This window comes from Etheostoma spectabile, chromosome 18 (genome assembly GCF_008692095.1).
Source record: "Etheostoma spectabile isolate EspeVRDwgs_2016 chromosome 18, UIUC_Espe_1.0, whole genome shotgun sequence".
Lineage (NCBI taxonomy): Eukaryota > Metazoa > Chordata > Actinopteri > Perciformes > Percidae > Etheostoma > Etheostoma spectabile.
Window position 1 is genome coordinate 24,746,751 of NC_045750.1, and position 24,742 is coordinate 24,771,492.

A 24,742-nucleotide genomic window follows, 5' to 3' on the forward strand; every position below is an offset into this window, starting at 1 on the left:
CCCTGACACCTCTCCATATTTACAATCAGCACTTCCCTTTTTCCGGCATAAAAAGAGACATAACATAAGACATAAGGAGACAGAGAGGTAGAATAGAGGTGTGGGAGTAAATGAGATTGGTGAAGAGAGAGAGATAGAGAGGGTTGCAGAAAGAAAAAGAGGGACCACCTATGCAGATTCTTTCCACATGTAGAAGGAAAACAATCTGCACTAAGATGAGTATGAGGAGAGGGAAGAGAGAAGGCTGCACCTGTTGTAGGGTGATGATCGGGCCACGGGTGACATCAGTCCTCGTCATGTGTCACGTCATTAATCAACTCCAAGCAAGTAAAGGCTTTTTGTACACATTTCAGAATAATATCTTCTTCATGTAGTTTGGAAAGTGTATTTTTAATGTAGAGTGATTTAAGTGTCCAAAGAAGAGAGCTTGTCTTCAAAACAACATTGTTACACAATAACTGGTTTTGACAATTAAATTTGATATATAAAGTGCCAGCATGTTTGTTCGATACGATTAGACTTTTAATTCCTTTCCAGATGGTTATTCGAAGGAAAACAACCATTTAAAGGATAAAGAAGCGCACATACTTTTGCGAAGGTATTTATTGAAACATGCAGTCAAAAAAGAAATATCTGAATTAGTGTAGAAGCCTTTTGAAAAATCTTTTTTCCCTACATCTGTGTGTACCTGACACATTCTGAAATGAGGGTGACATTAATTTTTATTATTTAAATAAATATCACACACCTACCTGATTACCATTGATCAGTCAAGTCCCCCTTTATATCTTGGGACAGTTGGGAAAAGTGGTAGGTAAATATAATTTATGACAGTGTGACAGGAATAAGGAATAGTCCCTGTTCGGAATTGAGTTCTTAGGCTAATCATCCATGATTACAGCATTGGAAGCCAAAACACACTTTGTGTGAAAGAGGTTGTTTTCATCTGCATGTTGCACCAGCACGGCTGGCTGACAGTTACCTATTCTCCCGAGGGCTCTCACTCTCCTTCTGCCTCTATTGGACTGGCCTGAAGCAGGTCTCGTAGCCCCTGGGGACTGTCCTGGGAGACCTGGACAACATTGGCAGCAGGCGGCTTAGCGGTGTCATTTCGCCGTGGTAAGCTATGGACAAAAGCATCTCTTGTTGTCGCAAGCTGTATGTGGTGCTGCTTTCCCAGCCTCGTGGAAAGGAAAGGACAGCCAATGACCAATGCCAAACAAACCTGGTCCAACTCACCTGTACAGTGAATATGGAACCGAGTGACCCAAATCTGGATGGAAACCATTGCAAATATTTCCCAGCAAGGTCTGTGGAAGAAGCATTTAGCAGGGCCTCTCAGCAGGGAATTTAACTAACTGTAAATGACTCGGACTCTCTCCAGTTTTTGTCATCTGTTCCTAAGAAGTAGTAAACAGTCAGTTTACCATCAATCCGTCCAGCACGTAGCTCAATGCAATGCAAGGTGTGGATTGAAGTGTTATAAAACTTCAATGCCTGGACGGTTGTGTTTACCTTGTCACTCGTTTAAGAATTTATTGCACAAAAGAGTAAGTAATGAGAATGACATAGTGATTAGAAGCAGAGTTGTTGTTGTGGAGCAGTTAATCTGTTTATTGGTTTGTCTGTGCAGTGCTGCTGGCCAGGCACACCTCTTTTGCCCAAACTACAGCTCAGTTTAGAAGCATAAGCCATGCTGCAAATATTTGGCTTGGCCACAGAAATTGAATTATATTGGCACAGCAAGCCTAGAAATAAAAAACAGCAACCTTGGGAACAATTATGCAAAGTGAAACGCGGTTAAACCAAGTGCTACTGGTTTTCCTTTCCATCCAAAAGGAGGAAAAAAAGGGGAAAATGTGCTATGTTTATCTCCCTTAATAAATGTTAAAACATGTATCCTTGCCATGGAAGTTGTAGCTATAGCTCATTTTTGTTGTGTTTTATAGCCTCTTGGTGTTAAACACAGCCTTAAAAAGTGAACCCATAGTTGATGCGTGTGAACCCAAAGCTGTGGTGACCTGATGGACCATTTCAACCACAGATAAAACCCCATGACAAATAGCATTTAATAAATCTTTCTTCAAAACATCTGCTCTGACAACACAATAAATATCATTTGCAATAAACTAATTATGTCTGCCTGTGCAATAAAATAGAGGATGATTTGTACTTCTGTTCAAGTACTCATTTATTTTCTCTCTTCAAATTCAGATTGTGGAGAGCAATAAAAAAAAAGTATGCCATGTACAGTAATGAATTTAAAAAAAGATACATTTGGATAAAGTCACAGATTATAAGTGCAATGTTGAGTGACAGGTGAATATCATGAGTTAATGTAGGTATATTTAAAAATGTAATTATGTAAGATGTTAAAATACCTAAATTAAGGTCACTGTAAAATCTCTAAAAAAGATACATTTTACCAATAAGTCCTTGTAGGAATATTATTTAGTGCTTGTTGCCCTACTTTTTCAGACCTTTACAGCTGTATTTACCAATAACACTGTTGTCTGTAAACAACCGTTTCAGCCTGCCAACGCTAGAGACAACTAGAGACTTTTTTTTTCCCCCTCAATTTTATCTTACTGTGGATGACACAAAATTGAAACGGTCAATGTATATAGTTAGATATTTGGAAGGCTGATAGCTCCCTTACTTGCTGGCATTGAACATTTTAACTAAGAATAATCCCAAGGACCGAAAAGGCATTAAGTGTTTCATTGGATCCCATTATGAATCCTTGAGCTCCACTCCACACTAATCATAAAAAAGGGTTATTGGTTTTTATAATGGCCTCATCAGTGGAGCATTGACTAGCTTTTTTTCATTTGCCATTGAAGCCCCACCTGCAGAACACAGGAAACACAAACTGCATTGCTCTCATTGACACAAACACTAACGCGCCTAGCCAGCTTGCTAGCTAACCATCATGCAAACCTTTAAGCCAGCTTTGTTTGCTCACAGCTGAGGCTCAAAAGAAAGGCAGGACCAGTACAGAAAAGGGCCAGCTTTGACAATTTTTACACAAAGGGAGCACTGTTGGCTAACAGTGAGCGGCCTGTTTCTGGGAGGTTTGCACTGTTCCTGGGCCCATTTCATGGAAGAGTTAGCAAGGCCAAAGGCAACCCGTGGACTGTAGTGATAGTTAAGGCCTTCGGGGCCAAACCTGGGTCTGGCCCTTTGGCTTTCCCCTCTTTCCCCCACCCAGTTCAGAGTCTTTCACAAAGCCGACAAGGGAAGCTGGGTGCTGCAGGTGTCCTCTAATAAAGACCCACATCACATGGGCTGGTGGACTGATTGACTAAGTTGCCATGATTTTGTTTTTGTCCCCACAGGTGTTGGAAAAAATCAAGACAATACTAATTTATTGTTACACAAGCCATATGTTCAGTGTACGAATGTTGAAATATTAGTCATATAATGATTTATGTCAGCCAGTTCAATGCTGTTAATGGTTTATGTTACTGTTACATGTCAGTGATCTGTGTGTATATAATAAGAATGTGGTCGGCTTCAGTTGTTTGGAGTGTCAAGGAAGGTGTGGTTGACTTATTCAGGTTAAAGCAAAAAGAGTCCAGGCTATTATTAATGGAGAGATTAACATAAAAAAAATAACCCATGCATCATCTTAAGCTGCTGGACCTATCCATCACTGTGAACTGGGTTTAGGCCAGAAAATTAATTTATTTCTATCTCCCATCCAAACACACAGTGTTTTAGAGGATACTTCCTCCAGCTGCAACTGCAATTTCAACAGCTATCAAAATGAACAGTCTCTGCCTTCGTTTGATTTAGCCCTAATGGGATGGAGAGCCCAGAAATAGGGCTTGCGTGGTGAGAAGGGGAAATAGGAAGAAAGCATGCAAGTAAAGACGAGCGAGCGAGAGAGAGAGAGAGAGAGAGAGAGAGAGAGAGAGAGATTAATATCCAGGCTTCTCTCCTCCTGACCACAGAGTGGGCATAAAGAGCCCGGCGCCTCATTGATGTCAACCCTTGCTGTGCCTGTCCTGTAGTTTTCAGTTTGGTTTGGACAGAACAGGCGGCCTGGCCTAGAGGGGTTGGGAGGACAGGGCCCAGGGTTTCCCACATCACTCAAAGGCTTCTGATAGGCGGTCACACAGGCCGGTAATGACAGGGGGTGAGATTTAGTATTAAAGTCTCCTCTGCTGCCTCCACTGCTCCTGTCTGACGTCAGGCTGTTAAATACGGGGATGAGAGCATGGCATGGCCTATGGGGAAGGGAGTTAGACCTGTCTTAAGTATACAGCTTTGTGTGACAGAAGCTTGGCTGGGTTGTTAAGTGTTGCTAAGGACACAAGCTGTACACAACCTGGAGGGATTTGGGATCAGAGTCAATCATTAAAGGGATTTGCATCTGCCATAAATATGATGAATTTGATTGAAGGCGGGACTTCCATATACTAACATAGAGACTCATTCTTACTGGTTTGTAATTCACTGGGTGGAATCTAGGTTAGAAATACAATAATGCAGGCCAAAACTACCAGCAGAAATATTCTTCGTAGTGTTTAGTTGTTTGGAAGTCCTGGCTTTCCATATTTTCAGACTTTTAACCAATATCCCACATACAATACTAATGGGTTTTCCCTGGTTATTTGTAGTGTGTTATAACATCTTGGAAAGACTGGTTTATAAATGTCATATACTCTCAAGTAAAAGACCTCATTGTCTTTGGCAGTTTGCAACTCAACCGTACAACCAATACCCAAAGCAGCTCAGCAACATTAAAGCAGCCGATTGCTGCACCTGCACCCACAGATCATTACACCATTGTGGCATTTAAAGAAAAGGCCTCAGTCAAACACGCCCCCTGACCTTCCCCAGCTAACGTAAACTAATTAGGCTGGCTCTGAAAGGAATGGCCCGCCATTGGATTAATCAGCCTCCACAGATCTGGACCATGCCGTTCTGCTCCGGACAGCTCTCCCCACTAGAACCTCATTATCTCACGTTTTCAAAGGAGCGCCATGGCAAATAGGGGGCTGAAGGGATGGAGAAATGGAGGAGGTGGTGGTGCAGGAAGGGGCTTCCCTCAGTTCTTCTCTTCTCACATCGGACTCAGAAAGGAAATGTCAAGCGTGAAGCTCAGAGAGTGGTCAGTACCGCTCAGTCCAGCAGGCAGCACAGAGGGTGCCTTTGTCCACCATCACTTAGCGCCAATTACAGCCCGTCAAAATAGTTTTTCTGCAGTGGGGCGACGTGTTAATGGGCCCGGAGTTGGGTGTGAGGAGCGACCTTGTCCACACACACCAACCAGGGGTCAGGGGTTAATAGGGACCCTCTGATGTGGCGGATGAGATTTGGGCAACCTTTGGCTGGCGAGGGAATGTCAGGACAATGCCTGCAGAATGTGATACAATTAGGTGGACAGCTAGCCATCTCCAATGCTCCATAGAAGTGGGATGGCTGCATTAACTACGAGCAGATGGGCTGCCGGACGCTAGCCAAACAGGTGCCCCAGAAGGTCAAAACCCCTCCCAAATGTGAAAGAGGACCCAGGTGAGGACACAAACACTCAGGGCTTTATTAGGAATGAGCAGCAATTAAAAATCCTGTTGAACAAATGACTCTTCTGGACACAAAGACGGTCCCTATGTACTTGTGAAAAGGTCAGAGACCGTCCAGTTTTCTGTTGCATTTCCCATCCCAATCCTGAACTCATGGAGCTGAAGCTTGTCTTTAACAGAGGACTGGACCAGCAAGCCTGTAGCCCACCGTCAGCCATACTCGGAAGCTGTCTACTTTCCCATATGAGAAAGTGAACTTGGCACAACTGCTGTCTGACCTATACTGTGTTTCCTGAGTTTAAGTAATCAGTGATTATCTGATGTAAGATGAAAAAGTCCTGGCAAAATGAAATGTTATTAACATTCAATTGTGCTACGTGTGCCTAGTCTGGGCATGTGAGCACAAAGCCAGGCCTCCATTTACACTATAAGTGTGGGAACAGAACCAGTGCCAAACTACCCATGGGCTCTTTGCAGACCCACAACTCTTTGCCAGGGAAAGCTGGAGATTTTTGAAAAAATACACTCCACTACACTGAGCAAATCCAACCACATGCGAGTCTGTGGGAACTAGTGGATGACATCTATCCGCATATAAATACTCTCAAAATACTTTCTGGACTTACTGTTGTTCAGATTGTCCCCCCCCACCCAATCCTCTTGGAAATGGTGGTGGTGATCTGGCCCCCAGCTTCATCTACTTAATGTTGAAATAAAGGAGGTGATTGAACTCAGCCTCCAAATTGGATTTGTTTAATCTGCATCAAGTTTGAACATCCTGTGTAAACACAAGCGTGTGCAGATGCCGGAAACACCACGGCTGGAAGTGTAAATGCCCGAGGTTGGCTTTGGCAGAGAATCAGAAGAGCAGGCGGGGGGAAGGAGGCCTGAATAGAGACTGGAGAACTTCCATTGTTACTAAAGGGTCAACAGTTACTTCTTCAATGTACAAATGAGTACATTGAAATGGTATAGATTGATTATGGATGACACCGATAAGATTTACAGATAAGAAAATCCGACAAAGAAAATTATAACCAATTCAAAAATAAATGTTCTAGGAAGTCTTGTTTGACTCTCAATCTCTGGGAACAGAATCTGCAACCTCTCTTCATAGCCGTTACACCAATTTTTTCTTTGGCAAATGATGTAAAAGGCAAAATTGAATAAACACAAACATCATTAAGAGTTCATGTGTTCCAGTTAAACAACTCTTTGGTTAGACTCTCATTTCCTTAATGGCTTTGCAGCCATATTTCACCCCTGTGTTATGTCACAAGTCATTGGCAACCCACATGTTTTTTTCCCCCATATTTTCCTCAGAGATAAGTGAGAATATGGCTTTACCTTTATATGATGTATTTGCTTACAGCAAAGGCTGCACCCTTTCAAGCCCAACTCATTAGGGAGTGTGTTTTGGGGAAGGGGGAGACGTAAAGGTCGCTAGAGGTTAATTCCAATCGCAGTGCCTCCTTGAAGCAGCATGACAGCATGTCTCCTCTGCTCACAGATTGGATGAGTTCTTGGTGATCAGGCTGGCTTGATTAAAATGTGTGGAGGATTGAGTTACTAACATACACATTTTCTTCCTACTCCTGCAAATATGAATAAATTGTAATCATTATTTAGATGTTTTGCACTGTGTGTGGACATTTGTTTAAGTTAAGTTTATTCAGGTTAGTAATGATTGTAACTGCTAAAGAATTTGTGGTATATCATGCCTGCCATAACAAAGACAATTCCAATAAACCGAATTCTAAACCTAATTTGGATGTTTTGACAGTTTCACTGTTTTATGTGATTTATTATGTCCGATGTCTGGCCCGGTTGATGTGTGATTGTGTTGCCCTTGTTCTTGCTGTTGTCTTTTATTGTCATCAGCACAAGCTGTTGCTTTATGACTTATCAAAGTACTACACCTTGATCTTGAAGGAAGCAAAGAGAGCAAAGGGGAAGACTGAAAGAAAATCAGAAGAGATGAGGGAGACAAAGGATTGACCACAGAGTGGTAAAGACATAACAGCAAAGCAAGGAACAAAGTATGTGAAAAAGAGAAAGAATGAAAAGAAGAAAAAAGAAAACAAAGACAGGCGAGAAAGAGTGAGATGTGGGCCATTCATAAGCAGACTTCTCCAAGGGATCTCGGGCCAGCACACCTGCTACTATTCACTTCAGAGGAAATAGACACTCTGTGGAAGAGAGGCTCTTGGCCTCGAGACAAAACCGCTGCAGCGCCAAATTAGAAACAGGAAGGACTGTGGGTAAGGCTCAGATTAAAAACGCACTCCCCACATGGACTCAATATACTGCAGCCCTGATCCCGCTCTGGAAACCCAAAACCCAACAGCACTATTTTATGTCCCAGTCAACAGAACGCCCGCTGTTTGCACAGTGACAGTACAGAGATTCAGTCCAATGTAAACCTCTAAATGTTGGTAAACTGTGGCCCTCTAAATGCTGCCCATTCTAATGAGGAAAAAAAGTTTCTAAGTATACTTTATCAATTCCGTAGTCACAACTGTAAATACTTAATAATAGTGCATTGCAACTGCATTTTTACCAAGACTGCTTTGTCCTAAACAGGTTAGTATACAGTATACTTTATATGAGTCTAGTCAAGAGGAAATTATGTGGATGTCAAAGAAAACCTGAGTGGGCCTGAGCCTTCCTCTTCTCTCGCACTGGCCTCTTTTCGGTCTCTACCATCTATCAGCACCAGAGCCAGATGAATGTCACACACACACATGCACACACACACACACACACACATACACACACACACACACACACACACACACACCAAAAGGGAAAACCAAGCACTGAGTTTCCCACAGACGACCATTAGAGCAGCTAATGTTGTCAACAGGCAGCAAGCAAGAACTAATGATCCATAACATACTGTATAAAGGAGTGAAACTAGCAAGAGGTCTGTTAATGTCCCCGAAAAGGAAATGAATATTGATATATGCCTGCCGCCTTCCTCTTACGACCCCTGACCTCTAACGGGTTTCTCCTCTGCTGACGGGAGCTGTAAGGCATTTCCTGCCCGTTCACGTACATACACGTTCAATCTGAGGGAGAAAAGAGCAAAGAAAAAAGAAACATTACCTCTAACGGCCCAGGATGAAGGAAAAAAGTATGCACTCATTCTCATACAATATTTCCATTTACTCATGGGCCTGTCCAAGTAGTGTGTTCCCTTCAATCTATCATTTTCACTGCGGTCACCGATGGTAGAAAAGGCCTACTGTAATTATTCCTACAGATATTGAGGACATCTAGAGGTTGTTTCACCTCACTGGAAAACAGAACTACTCCTTTCTTATAAAGGTCAAGTTTTCACTAAGCAAAGCTAAGTCACAAATCACAGAAGGATTCAGACCAGTAATTGAATGTGCAGACACAAGGTGGCAACAAATGGACATATTTGTTTCTTAGAGAAAAGGGAAGCAAAGGAGAAAAAAAAGTCAATAATCCAGCTTCAGGACTGAATCCTTGTTCCATCAACCACTGTACTTTTCCTTCCGTCTGGTCTGTTTGATCTTCCTTTCTACTCTGCAAAGCCTTTCCCCAACCGGGAGAGGTCATCAGTAAAGCAATGAAGGGCTGCATTCACCGCAGGTCCGCTGACTGATGTTTGAGCCAGGCACGCTGATGGATGTACACACGTAAACACACATGCATTATGCCAGATGGAGAGTGTGCATGGTAGCGCAACTCAAAGAGGAAAACCTGCCATGACATCACCCAGGGGAGTGCAGGTGCAGGGTTGGGACAGGAAGTGAGTCACAGGAAGCTTGGTGAGGCAGACTTTGCCATGCCAGTGACAGGCTGGGGGAGAGCAGGGTGAAGAAGTGTGAGTTGCAACTCGTAGTTAAGTTGGCTTGGGCCCTCAGGTTGTGGACCTTTACATAAACAGGCTTCTCTCATCTTCATTGCAATCAGGCTGATGAAGTCTCCTTTCAAAATGGCAGACACGCATGGAAAAATAATTTTTCCCACGTACCAATGTACAAGTATTGTGACAAAAACAATACTTATAAAACAATATTTTTTGCTCCCTTTAAACAATTGCATGATTTCATCAATCTGATTAGCAGGTTCTAATTGAGCTTAGAGAGCATTATTTAATACTATTATAATTTCTATTATTTGACACAGCAATGTGAATACAACATAGCACAAGGGGTAGAGATTTGATGTATACAGGTTGGACAAAGTTCAAAATAGCTGTTTGTTTGCAAGCATTTCATCTGAACATGTTCCAACCTGCATAGCTCCAGCACAGAGATGTGTGACAGATGTGCTGTATATGGACGGATGGATAGATAGATGGATGTAGGAGATGGTGCGTGTGTCCTTGACATTGTCAGTCCGCTGGTTTATACAAAGCTTATTACGCTAATGAGAAAAGTGTGGGGAATAGATTTGTCCCATACCACCCAGGGAAAGAGAGCCTGTTTCCCCTGGTGCACTGCATCTGGAAGCAGCCTCCTGGTAATCTGCTCTAAGTACAAAAGGTTCAGCACCAGCTTGTTCTCATAGACCACCAAGTGAGGTCCCGAACTCCAGAACAGTTCTTCTTTCATAGCTGGGGATCAACTGATGCTTGGTGGACTGGCCTTTCCAGGCCTGGAGCTCCTCAAGGTGCCACATCGACACATTGCAAACTTGTGAGATGATATTCACGTGTACTGTGATCATGAAGAAGTCAAACTTTCCTTATCTTTCTTATCCCCATTGCGACCAGCAGACAGAAGGAAATAGGCGTTGTGGTATCGGCCAGGCAGCGTTGCAGATGGGTTATTGCCATCTACTGGCTAAGGACAAATAAAGGGTAATTTAAGCACATTGAAATAGAACTTTATCTATCTATTGAGACTGAATCAACATTTATATTTACATAAGGCTGCAAAAACATGTAAATGTTCAAAAGAAAGTAAATAGTATAGACAGTGTTGTTTTGACATTATACACTTTGTATTATGAGCTTTCGTCTACTATCTGTCATCAGACAAAACAGATTAGTTTTGAGCCTTCTTTTTATGGCCAGCACAGAATCAGCAACATTGCTGATTTGAAGCTGTATGCGTGGTTATGCACGAGATTTACTGTGCTCAAGATTGACATTTATTTAACAGGCATGCTGGGGGATGTCATGTAGCTCCCTTTGATTGATCTCTTCACTTCCTGCTACAAAGATGGAGGCTGCTCCCGTAACCACACAACCTCTTTCAAGCTCGGGGTGTAGGAGACGCCCTTCGGCAAGATTCCAGGATCAGTCCGGTTCACCCTCCCCCCGCCCAAACCTAACTGTAACCATCAGAGGAGCAAACACGACACTGACCTTAGATCAGTGTCTACAGGCAAATCCATCCTCGAGCCTGTTTTGGAAGCCCATATGTGGTCCATATGGAACTCCTTCCTATATTCTCTGTAAAAAGTGCAAGGTATACATCCTAAAGCCCATTCCTTTTTGATCCCAGAATGACAGTTCAAAATCCATGGAAAAGGAATTAATCTTATTGATTATTCACCCAATTCCCCAGTAATTTGTTTCTCCATATTTCATATTGTTTTATGTTATCAGAACAGAGAGAAAGCAGGTAACTGAGAGTATTACACACTTTTTTATTCAACTTCCTTGGGTGAGTGATGAACATCTCTGATGTTACGAGGTTGTTTCTCCTGCTGCTGCCCCCGTCACCCATCGATAAAAAGTGTCTTGCTTAAGGTCTCGTCCATCTTCTAAGGTTTCATTGCCTTGTTCTCGAGAGTATCATAATGGCAGACAGGCTTTTAACGCTGTACTATAGCTTAACTGCAAGACTATTCTGCTGTGTATAATGGTCTCTTCCATTGAGTCCAAGCCAGAGGTAATGATTTCAGCATGCCACTCCAGGTTGCACTGCACTGTGATTGCATGGGTAATTAGCTCTTACAGTAATGGTAGTAGCAGAACATATTTCAGGAGTAAGTTTGCAATCGTTTTTTGGTAATGTTGCTCTCATTTCCTACATGCCTTTTTGTAATGTGAATGTACAAACACATTTAATAGTCAAAGCTAGTGCGTTTGGGGACATATGCTCACAGATAAGCTTTAATTCATATGTGCTTGTACGTGCAGACCTATACATGTGGAAGACTAAAAGGCTAAGATTGTATATGTGTAAAAGTACAATCATCCGTGCCGTCATTCTGGAAAAGACATTTCCATACTTGCTCTGCTCCTGAATCTGTGGACGCCCGTCCGTTTGATGTGTTCAGAGCTGCAGCACAGATGCCACAGTCTTAGTTATGCTGGACGTCATCTCACTGGCTGTTCTCAGAATGCAGAAAGAAAAACCACCATGTGCAGCAGCTCTAAAATTAGTGTGTGAAGCACATGAAGGAGAAAAGATCCAAAGTTAGAAAACACTCTATAGTGGCCTCCGTCTCTTTTCACTCCTGTACATTTTCGTGTCTCACCTTGGCACAGGGTCAGTCAAGATCTCCCATAGTGACTGAGCCCTCTGTCTCGTCAAAGATACACAGCACGCATACTTTCCAATTCTGGGCCAGCCAGAAATCTGGAAATCAGATTTTATAACCCTTATGATTTAGGTTGCTTGGAGCTGCAGATAGTTTTGGTGTGGTTTGCCACCAAACAAAACGAACGAGCCCTGCCACGCCAGTAGGTCCCAGCTTCCAGTGTTATGCTCATCAGTTGTGCGGCGGCTCTGTTGTGTGTTTGTGCGTAAACAAAGACAGCGAAGGACACCTTAAACAGATTTACCAGATGTTGGTGGAGAAGGAAGGGGAAAATCTGTTTTTCGGAGAGTGACTTTGCCGAGGTCTGTGTAGCAGGTGAAGAGAATATAGCCAAGAACACATATCTTGCATGTGCTTTTGTAACTAAATCATGGGAAACACAGTCACACACAGACTACATTTTTAGCTCATCATCAGTTATTTCATGCCATAAAAGAGATGGTTTTATCCATGTTGCGATAAGCTGTGTAAAAAGAATGAATGCGGAAACAGGCTCTCAGTCCCTACCAGTGGCTGACCACACTTTAAGTTACTAGTCTGGGATGACGTGATGAGCCTGGAAGTCAGTCAGTAATGCTGGAGATAATAGGCCCTTATTACTTTGACCCTTGACCCCTGTTCTTAGTGAGAAGTTTGGGATTGGTCCCTGAGGAGCTGTCAGATACTAACGTTGCTCTAACATAAGAAGTCCCAGAAGTCAGAGGAACAGTGGCCAGCTCACAGGCACAACCGGAACCCAATTCAGCTGGGATGGGGCTGCAGGAGGGGAGTTTCAGGAGTGCTACCCATGTGTCACCCACCCTGGGAGCAGTATTTCCACCCAACCCAATGAAAGGTTCATGGACTTAAACTATAAAGGCAAACTATTAAATCTTACCACTTTTTAACACAAATATTTCCAGAAACCTTTTGGGGTTAAGGTTTTTAGTGTTCATTTTGATCAAATGTTCATTAAGTGTGCCAGCGAAGTGACTTCCAACTGAAGTCCATTAAAATGGTGCTGCTCTGCTACTGGCAGAGGTATGTGCAGCCCATATGCGGGGTTGTGGTATGGTGGGGTCCACAAAGGAGAAATGATCACCAGATGGGACCAAGGGGGGTGGAGATGCAAGGTAGAATAAAATAACACATGCAGAAGATTGAAACTGAAATGTTGTAGGAGGAGGAGGTGCGTATATGTGTGTGTGTGTGTGTGTGTGCGTGTGCGTGTGCGTGTGCGTGTGTGTGTTAGGGAGGGTATAAAATAATTGGATAGTTGCATCATCTAGTATAGCCGGGTGCAATACACCCATGGAGGATAAGAATGGGTAAACAGATATGATCTGAGGCACAGGAAAAAAATGTGACATTTCAGTGTTTTTACTGCCCGTGAATGAAGTCCCACGAGCTCTAAATGTTTTGATTTACATTTCCTATATAAGTAACAAGCGTATCTTTGTTCAATGCACATTTGTTTTTTGAAGAGAAAAAGCCCACCAGGAAACCCTTGAATAGATGATTGAAAAAACAACCACGTTGGTTTTCCATGCAAGCGTATGCATGTGTCTGAGATTGAAAACCAACATTCCACGGTCCCAATGTGCGCTCACATAAAAAAAACATTCTATTTAGAGCATTTTGAGCTGCCTTGTGATCCCTCCAAACCCTTTCTAATGCAAACACAGCAGAAAACGCAGTCAGTCAAACTCCGCAAAACTTTCTCTTCTCCCTCTCATTATCTGATCTGCTATGGTGGCTACACTGTACATTTTCATCTGTCTTTCTGGAGCACTTTTAGTCCTATTCAGTTGTTCAGGATCCTATGTTGTTTCCATTAAAACATTGCAGTATGAAGATATTGACTCAGATGATAATGCTCCAAACTCTCTTATTGCAACATATGATATGATTTGTTTTTTCCAGCCAACCATCCCCTCTGTCTTATTGAACAAAACAGAACTCTTAGGTGGTTTTGGGTATTGTTAGTGTTGCAGTTCATTATCTGCTGCTGCATAGTAATACATATATAACAAATACATTCTTGTATTTATTATAGATATTTTTTTACTTACATACCAAACACATCAAAACCGTATGACTCTGAGGCGACAAAGAAAGGCAACCAAGCTCTAAAGTGGGAACGAATCTGTCTGAGCATGTGCAGTATGTGGACAGCTGCAGGTGTGTGTTTTTGTTTGTCTTTATTCATTTTAGTGCCAGTAGACTTTTTTGTTGTTGTTGAGAGCCTGTTGGTGTGTCTGTTTGCTACAGTTTGCAATCTTGCAGTCTCAAATCTCACTATAAATAAACTCTGCGCCATGGCAGACCTTCTTTAGACACCCCTGCAGATTCACAACTCCCCGACCTACACACACACACACACACGCACACACACACACACACACACACACACGTTAATAATGGTTAGGAACAGCAAAAACATAGGAGCTAGCTTGTAGGCAAACCTTCCCAGGGATCTTTGCAGTGACATGTACTGCATGAAAACATGCTCTGGTGTTTTTCTAATCCTCCCATGGGAGTCTATCACATTTGTGGGCTTGTAACTTGTCAGTCTCATCCTGTGACCCTACACCCCACTGCAGTTCATTACACCCTGACCCAGCTCCGTCACTTTCTTCCCTACACTTCTATTGTTGTTGGTTTCCAATTACATTTACCAAAAGAGTTAAATGCTTGGTTTGCAATCAGTGCAGTGTGAGCTTCTTGTCATGTGTTATATTTGTGCAGCTAATTTCTGTCAGAATTTGAAACTCTTGTTATTGGCGTCAGCCACCCATGTCGGCCCCTGACATAGGAACATCAACAATGGTTGACTGGTTCACTGTAGCTGATCTTGGAAAATTGGAGTGACCACATTTTTTTCCACGATAAATACACATTATTTATTTACAAATAAAGTGGTTATAATAGAAATAAATACAAAATAAAAATCTGAGCATTATACTTCATGTGGTATTGCACCCATTTCGAAATGTACATCAGAAATACATTTTCAAAACCAGTAAAGGATTATTCCTCCGATTAAAATATTTATTTTTCCCAACTTTACGTAGACATAAATATATTCATATATAGTTTTTTTTCTTCTTCTTCCACAATAGCTCTGTTTTGTCTTTCATATAAATAAACGTCTTCATTGGGAAACCGGGTGTCCATAATAACCTATGATGTCTCTTTCAGACTCTCTTGCCCACTTTCTCTTCTTTTCCATGCTACTGTTGGTTTCTCACCGGCAGCCACATCCCTCCACCACCATATCCTGGTAGTTTTTCAGGATCACCTTCTCGTATTCATCCAGGTAGAGCAGGGATATGGGGCTGAGGTCAGTGGGCACACAACAGGCTCTGGGGATGTTCGAGTTGACTGAGTTGACCAGCGTCTGCACAATGGAATGATTGGTAGAATTAAGGTGGTCTGCTAGGGGGAACGGACATTCCCCATGGCAATAAAAGGCGTGGTAGCCAGGGGGCGCCACTATCCACTCGTTCCACCCCACATCGCTGAAGTCCACGTACAGGGCATGTCTTTTGCAGCTGGCCTTGTGCTGCTGCTTTCTGCGCTGTTTGCGGAGTGGTGCCTGACGTTTTTCCCGTGTGTGGAGTACAGAGTCCCCACGGCCGTCATGGCCATACGTCACCAGTAGAGGCCGAGCCTGAGGCCACGAGTCCTGGTCCTGGTGCAGGGACCGGCTCACCCTGATGTGCCTACTACGTCTCTGGGCGTGCTCCCCATCCATCACCCCTTCCGCTGGGTGAAGCACCTCCACCATAAAGCCATGGTTGTGACCTTTCCCAGAGGTCCACTGGGATACAGCAGGGCTGACGTCAAAGCTTTCCCAGCGGCTTAAAGAGTCCTGCACTAGCCGAGTGTCCAGCAGACGTGTCAGAGGTTCCCTACTTTGAGTGGCAGGAACTCTGAATATCTCATAAATGTTAATACGATGGAAGCCAGGAGCGCTATTACTGGTGCTGCTGTTTCTTGAGTTGTTGTTGGGGGGTGCAGCTCCCATCACCTGATCCCTGTAGACGCGTAGCTCTGCAGAGGTGATGAGCTCCTCATCAGGGATAGAAGTGAGGTTGAAGTAGAATTGCTGGGTTGTTTTGCCTTTCAGGCTGGCCAGGGCCTCCATAGACTCTACAAGAGATAGCACAGAGACACACAGGGTAAGAGGTGTGAAATGCATGCCAAGGATGAAACAAAGAGAGTATGCATGGTACAAGATTGAGAAACAACATCTTTGATGAAAGCCTAGTTGGTGTTATGGATCCTCTGCAAGCAGGGAAACATTGGCCATGAACGGTTCCTTACATGGTTTCTCTGGTTGTCTCTCTCTCACACACACTCACACACAACTTGCAGTCTTCTGTCTGTGCAGCCAGCCAAGCTGCCACGTGGTTATATTGAGTGGGTGTGGGCCATTGTCACACAGGCATGACACACACACATCAATACTTTGCCTGTATGACTCGCTCACAGTGTAATATTCTCATGGTGATGAAAAACCGTCATTAGTGCTCATAAATGTACCTGGCTAGACGTCAGGAGATGAAAGCAGTGTGCTTTCTTTTATTGATAAGATCTAATATGCTTTTAAATGAAAACTGGCTGCTGCAAACAATTCCCATTATCGGTGCACATGAAAAAGTTGTAGCACATATTGAGAATTATTAAAGATGAGAATGAGCAGAAGAACAATGTGGAAATCAATATAAAACTGATATATATTCTAACATGAATGGCAACTGTTAAACCTTTATGGCCAGCTCCAAAATAGCACTGGTAAATTTTGCAATGTGAAACCTTATAATTCTATTAGATAAATGGAAAGCTGAGTGAACAATGTTCGATATTTAAATGTTAACTTATTGCAAACAGCATGGCAGACTCCACTCTAGAAAATGTATTTAAGACATATAAATGTCCTGAATTATATGAAAGTCATATGTAGACTGTATATACTTATGCCCAGTGGTATTCCCCTCTATACTGTACTGTATATGACAGAAATCTCAGTAAAAGCTGCAATTTGCTTTGAGGCAGCTCCACTTTGAACTCGTCCTTTATGAAGTTCATAGATGAGGTATAGACACACTTTTTAATCTGTTTGGTGTGGTAAAATAAACACAAACTTTGAACTCTGTTCTCTTTCAAAGGAGGCATTTAGGAAATTCCACCATCCCATTCTAAACCTCCCTCCAGAGGCACAAAGACCTCAATTAGGCCTATCACTCCTCATTTGATGTGGGAAAGCCCCCTGTCTTTCGTTCCCTCTCCTCTGTCCCCAATCCTTCTCTTTCTTTCCTTCCTCAGCTCCCAAATCCCCTTCTCTCTCTGTTCTCTTAGCCCCAAATCCTATTTTCTTTCCCTCTCCTTCTCTTGTCATTCTTTCTCTGTTTCTGTTTCACTGTCTCCCGTCTGTCTCTTACCCGAAGAACTGGCTGTGTGAACAAGTTGAGTCTTGTCAAAAACGTGTGAACTACACATTTAAGTGTATCAACATTCCCTAATTTCTTTTTGCGCTGCATGCCAAAACAAAAGATAAAGGCTAATGTTTGGTCATTCATCACGGACCTGTCTCAGGCAGCCACTTCCTGTATAATAGTGAAAATATTCTATTTGGCATGGAAAGTGGTTATCTTTGAAAACTGATAGAGTCAAACTAATTATCCTAGTAAAATTATATCAGCAGGCATATGTGAAAATGATTAGAGCTGTTTACTTTGATGTGCTGCACTTACATCTGTAGATATATGCTTATTGAATGGAGTAGCCCTCAATTTGAACATCTCTTAACATGGGAAGAGTAACAACCCGTCAGCTCTGTTAGCGTTGGATGAAAAAGCCAGGGGAGCATATGTAAACACAGTCTGAACACATTCGTAATGGTCGGTGGTGTCAAGGTGTGTGCTGGCCTGGTGCAGAGGTTTCCAGTAGTGGGCAGGGAGCAGTCACTCAGCTTGGCTGCCTGGGCCAGGCTTGTTTGTAGTGTGTCAGTGTAGCCACTGGGTGTCATTGCACTAGGCCTCTGGAGAGCACCCAAGCAACCACTCAACCACCCCTCTGACTCACCCCTGATGGAAACTTCCCCACTCAAACACTTAGGACTCTGTATAAGGACTCTGTGTAGAGCCCCTATGGACTCAGAAACTTGTATGTTGTAAGAACTGGAACATGGGCCATCCGACATTGAATGGTAGATACAGAGTTGCTATATGTTTGACCGAAAAAGTTGTTTTTTATCATACATAAATCATTTTGATACTATGACCAAGTGCACCACTCTGCTGCTCAGTAGTTAAACTTAATATATACTGTCTATAAAGCATTAGTCATGTGTAAATTCCACCTGTTAGATTATTTTAGATATCTTAAAATGACCCACTTCATCAGTAACATTGTGTAAAGACTGGTGAACCAATGCACTCTATCCAGGATCTATGGACCGTCAGTGTGTGTGAGCCTTATTCATCTGAGCAACATATGTTAACTTTGAGAGTAAAATTGAGTTGAACTGAAACACTGAATACAACAATCAGCGCGTATCCAGCATATAAACTAAGTGAGCAATTATGGTGTTATTGGAACGTGCGTAATGGCGCACAGCGCCGAGAGAGGGGGGAGATTTGGAAAGAATAAAACGCGCAACCCCATCACTCCCTTTTTACCAGGACTAATTTCAGTCCTGTTAGAAATGACTCAGAATCCAGTCTGACACGATGACTTTGTCATAATGGGTGTTAGTATAATGGCATGTCCTGTGTTATTGAAGTAACAGGGTTATGACTATCACCTGCGAAAAAGGCACACCGCCCTTCATCCTGCTCCTGTGGTGCGTGTCTGGAAAAACTGTTTTCAGAGCCCAGCAACACCATCAATTATTAAGAAACAAATTACCCGAGGGATACCACCGCCCCTTGATGTTTTTGAAGCCCGTGACAGCTGCGCCAGGGGAATGTTTGGTTAAAGGTTGCATCACTACATATATGAGAGTTCATTTAATTGCGCATGAGACACTTGTTTGTAAATCGTGTCAGCGAGTTTTAAGCAATCCCGAACGTATTACAGAGTTACAAATAACGTGGACGCGTGTCACCTGTAAATGACTACCGCTCCATAAAACAGTGAAGACTCTGAAGTTCAGCCTTGGCGCACTGAGTCATGTTTAAATATAGGTTTGGGCTGTCTGAGAGAGCCGAGGAGCTCTCCGGCTGACAGGTAAAGGTATGTCACTAATACATACCTTCATGGTGAAAGCTTCTAATCGTGTTGGCCTTGCTGGCGGCTCTCTCTGCGTGTTTCCCCATGCTCTTGGGTCGTTTCGAGCTGTGGTCTCCGTTTGCTGAGTGCATGCGGTAAAGGTCCACCATGTACTGCGGCACCACGGCTTGCTTGCTCGGGGTCGGCCGGCGCCTCAGTCCAAACATATTGAGAAGCCGAAGCTCAAACTCGTTGAAGAAGCTCTCCGACTGCTCTGGGGTCTGCTTCCCGGATTCGCTGTATATCCGGCCGACCTCGGGGATAAGTCCCGCAGCACCTTCCAGCAACACCTGAGCGAGCAGCAGTACCATGAGAGAGCGGACCACGGCGACCATGATCAGTCAGTCCCTGTGGAGAAAGTTGTTTTCTGTCAAAACACTGGCGTTGAGGTATTGACATGAGGTAGATACAGCAGGGGCTTCACTGCAGCTTTCTCCAAACTGTGTGTGAGCCCCCCCATACAGTAGGAATGATGGAAGGAGAGCAGGTTAAAAAGGGAAGACACCGCTTCACTTTGAAGTGGAACAAAAAAAAAAAGCTGTAAATAACAACCCCGCCGGCAATATAGCGCGTCAAAATGAAACAGAAGATTGATCTTAACGTGAACAGAAACATGAAAATATCAAGGTGAGGAAGTTATGAGAGAGACCGAACAAAAAAAGGGGGGACACGGGGGAAGACAAATCAAAGAAAGTTGCGGGGGGGGGAAACTGCAGACATAAAGTCTCCAATTAGAAGAGATAAGAAATCACGTTTAGTGGAGTGATATGAAAAGAAATGCAAGTCTGCGTGGCCCGAAAGATCACAAGAGGCATGAAAGAATGTTGGAGAAAGAGTTAGAATACAAAGCAGCAGGAGAGGCAGTCAGACTGCTACAAGCGTCTATTTGCAGTCGTGTATAATCATAAGGGATAGAGTTACTTCAAGAGGCTCGCAGGTGTTAGATCTGACGTGCGTACCAGAGCCAGATGTAGCCTGGGACAAGACATCAAAAAGTAAATATCATCTGAGCAGCACAACCTCCAAACGGGGAAAAAACGTTTAATGTGTATTTCTCCCTTCACTGCGTTTTCCCCGCGGTTCAAAATATAAACGCTTTAACTTTTACGCACACACCCTATAAGCATGTATAGTAGGAAAATGTCAGATGTGCAGTTGTAAAGTAAACGTTTTTTATGAGGTAAGTTATTTTACACTTGTTGACATTATTAAGATTTGGTTTCCTAGACAAGTTTAACATTTCAGTCCATCAGTCTTTTTTTACCTGACGAGGAAGCGCTGTGTCCGGTCGTCGTTCCACCTTGGGGCTCCGATAAATTCCACATTAATTCGCGTTTAATCCACGCTGCTTCTCCGTGAGGGACCAAAGACAGCCCATGCCCTTCGCCGATCGCCTCTCGCACATATTCTCACCAGCTGCAAAATTCGGGTTAGGTCTTGGTCAGCACGGGGGAAAAAAATATGTTAAGTCTATGAGGAAGCGGGTTCGCGTAGGCAGGACCGATCTAAGTATAAAGCATCTTGGTTGAACATCTTCACAAGACAACAGTTCGCTGAGATACAAAGTTGAAGGGAGCCTGGCTTGAAGAGAGTCAAGCGCACTCAAGTGTCGCTCCTTGGACCTTGTTGGACCGAGTTGGGGAGCGCGTCGCTTCTCCTCTGTGCGCCACAGCGTAGTTGTTGAATTGATTGGTGCCTTCTCTTCCCCCAGCGACTGTTTTTGTCGTACAGTGATGTCACCAAGGGGCTGCCAATCATGTGTCCACTACGAAGCACCTCCTGCAAACTTTTTCATGTCTAGCGATGTCAAATAAACACACATTAGAGCCGCGGACCCCCTTTTGATAAGATTTGGTCACAGGACCCCCACAGGAAGAGTTATTGATTGGAATGGCAATGATCAGTGCAGTGAATACTGTTGGAACAGTCACTTTTATACAGTCTAAAATGTAAATATAGTCTTGCTAATTTACATTATAGTGGAATTAATTTATTCCACAAAATCCCCCCCAAAATCCCCACCCTCCCCAGAACGTCTGAAAATCATCAGCATATATATTAAAAAAATACCTATCTTTATTACAAACAGTATTTTTTCTCTTGAATATTTACATATTTTGAAAATTGACACACTAACAAAAAGTTATAAAGTGAAGAGTTAAAACTATACTGTTGCTTTGAGTTGTTTGTTTTTTGGGAGTGATTTTCCAAACATAGGAATAGCAATCCTCTATATTTGCTTCATGTTTTTAAATGTCATAAAAATGGCTTGTTGCAATCCCTAGGTGGTGTAATATTCCTGTGAATTTGACTGCCCAAAAGCTTTAAAAAAAAAACTCATGCTGCTTCATAAAAAGATAATTGATCAATGTGTTAATAGCTGGATCAAACATGTTTAGCATTTGGATTACGGCTAATAGATAATGGCATCGCAATGTGCTGCTTTTGTGGGTTTAAAGGATTAGTCCCTGCAGAGGGACTAGCACATCCTCCTGCTGAACTTCAGTGTGTGTGTGTGTGTGTGTGTGTGTGTGTGTGTGTGTGTGTGTGTGTGTGTCTGCTTGTACATGTGTGTGTCTGACACCACAGCAGATTTATACATGCTTTCTCCTCGCTTGATCAATCTTTTCACGTGATTTCAATTCACAACAGTTTATCAATATTTCAGTGGCAGATTTGGGCTGCACATGTTGCTGCATCATATCTACAATAAGGTGTGAGAAAGTCTCAAGAGAAACCCCAATAATTTCCCAAGAAGGACAAATTCTGTCACTTAATTTCGGTACATGCCACATTTTGAAACTGCTCGCAAAATCATCTCTTAGATGCTGTTTTAGTCTGATACAAAGTATGTACATATATCCTCTTTTACTTAATGTACGTCAAATGTAATTAATTTATATTGTTCATCTAAACTTGGTAGAGTACCTGCTGTATTTATACAATGTAGAGGGGTGAGAGAGACTTTGCTGCATTGTTTTTTTTAGCCTGTGGGGTGTAGTCAACAGCATTAATGTTTAAGTCATCTCCATAAGAAAAGCCTCCATTCATTCCCTCAAGTGACTTCCATTAGGTGATGATGGCGGGGCAGGCGGCTGTGTTTTGGCCAAAGCACCGGGCCTGTTTGCTTCAGAGAGATGGCAATAGATTAAATCCCACAGAGATCACAAGATATCTTTGTCTCCTTCCAGTACAATAACATTTTTATGAGGGATAATCCCAGATCATCCATTTAGCAATTAAAATACAGAGAGGCCCGTTGGGTGCATGCCGTTACCTGAGTGGCAGTGTGCACTGTTTCTTGGTCTTCCCCTCGCTGGATCCAAGCTTTTAAGATTCATACTGGGGTTTTTTTGTGGTGGTATGTCTCTTAATACTTTGTTCAGTTATTCTTCCGTTCATTCATAAAAGCGGAGTATGGGAGAACATTTTAATTCATTCATTACTGCTTAGATTTGCACTATTGTCGTGCTAATCTGTTGGCAGTGATAGTTGGGCCTCTGCTGTTGCCAAAACACCACTTGGTGAACCTAGTGCTCTAAACCCAAACCCAGGTAAAAGCTGCTTGGCATTTAGATGCTTTAGATTAGGGGATAAGGCCTCGCACAGTAAGCTGTGAGTAACTTTAATTACCTGAGTGAGAGGATTAGAAAGAGAGGGGTTTATCTGATGCTTTCGCCCCCTTTCTGTACATGTAAGTGTCTGATTTGAATGAGTGGACATGTAATGGGATGTGTTTTAAATGCAAGTACATGCACATAGTATGTGTGTGTGTGTGTGTGTGTGTGTGTGTGTGTGTGTGTGTGTGTGCCTTGGCACAGCTTGTGTCCAGCGCTGAGGAATGTGTCTAGCCAAGGCTGTTGACGGACTTCATCAGTGATGCCCAGAGTGGTTGGAGAAGATCATGCGGCTCTGATACTATATATATAGATATATAGATATCTATATATATCAATCAATCATTGTTTTGAGCCAGACACATCATGCTTATCTAATCGCTGCCGCTGATCCAATTACAGGCTGATTGAAAGGACAACATCGCAGAGCGAAACCCTGGCAACCAAAGAGGGCAGGTAGAGATATTCTTATCTGAAACACAAATGAACGAGCTACTGAGGGGGGGGCTCTAAGAGGTTAAACTGTAACTCAGCCACACAGCATTAGCCCAGTGTGACCATCACCATCATTGCCATTATTTCCTTCCAACAGGCATTTGTTTGTTTGTGATAGCAGTAAATAGTCTCTGAAATATAAAGCATAAACTCAGGTCAAGACATAGGTACTCACATGGATCTCAGCTGTTCTATAATACTACGGAGCCGTCGGCCCATTAGGACAGATAGTTTACATACTTACATATGTTCTAAACTCTTAACAGCATAACGGAAGGGCAAACATTATTCAAGTGAAAATGCAGTTTTGTCAAAACAAGCACATATGCTGTACTGGGTTTCTCATACTTATTTAAGCTTATTTCCATAACGTTTTAATAACATACAGTGGGCAGAACAAGTATTTGATACACTTCTGGTTTTGCAAGTTTTCCTACTTACTAAGCATGTCATTTTTGTCATAGGTATACTTCAACTGTGAGAGATGGAATTTAAAAGAAAAATCCAGAAAAATCACATTGTATGATTTTTAAATAATTTGCATTTTATTGCATGACAAGTATTTGATACATCAGAAAAGCAGAACTTATTTAGTAATGAACATTTGGTACAGAACCCTTTGTTTGTAATTACAGAGATCATACATTTCCTGTAGTTCTTGACCAGGATTGCACACACTGCAGCAGGGATTTTGGCCCACTCTTCCATACAGACCTTCTCCAGATCCTTCAGGTTTTGGGGCTGTCACTGGGCAATACGGACTGTCAGCTCCCTCCAAATATTTTCTATTGGGTTCAGATCTCCAGGACCTTGAGGTGCTTCTTACGGAGCCACTCCTTAGTTGCCCTGGCTGTGTGTTTCGGGTTGTTGTCATGCTGGAAGACCCAGCCACGATCCATCTTCAATGCTCTTACTGAGGTAAGGAGGTTGTTTGCCAAGATCTCTTGATACATGGCCCCATCCATCCTCCCCTCAATACGGTGCAGTTGTCCTGTCCCCTTTGCAGAAAAGCATCTCCAAAGAATGATGTCTTCCACCTCCATGCTTCACTGCTGGGATGGTGTTCTTGGGGTTGTACTCATCCTTCTTCTTCCTCCAAACACGGCAAGTGGAGTTTAGACCAAAAAAGCTCTATTTTTGTCTCATCAGACCACATGACCTTCTCCCATTCCCCCTCTGGATCATCCAGATGGTCATTGGGAAACTTAAGACGGGCCTGGACATGCACTGGCTTGAACAGGGTGACCTTGCGTGCGCGGCAGGATTTTAATCCATGACGCCGTAGTGTGTTACTAATGGTTTTCTTTGAGA

The 24,742-nt window shown here is 42.9% G+C and overlaps 2 protein-coding genes across 2 annotated transcripts in view; one reads left to right on the plus strand and one right to left on the minus strand.

The window, feature by feature from the left end:
• Window positions 1-24,742, plus strand: part of plcb1l (phospholipase C beta 1-like) — a 174,566-nt gene that overhangs the window by 7,777 nt on the left and 142,047 nt on the right. The gene's annotated exons all lie outside the window — the stretch shown is intronic.
• On the minus strand, window positions 14,913-21,026 carry bmp2b (bone morphogenetic protein 2b). The gene is made up of 3 exons (XM_032542987.1): window positions 20,584-21,026; window positions 19,303-19,667; window positions 14,913-16,196 (listed from the first exon to the last, which is right to left on the minus strand). Exons 2-3 carry the CDS (start codon window positions 19,652-19,654, stop codon window positions 15,289-15,291), a joined length of 1,260 nt encoding a protein of 419 aa, XP_032398878.1. The 5' UTR covers window positions 19,655-19,667; window positions 20,584-21,026; the 3' UTR covers window positions 14,913-15,288.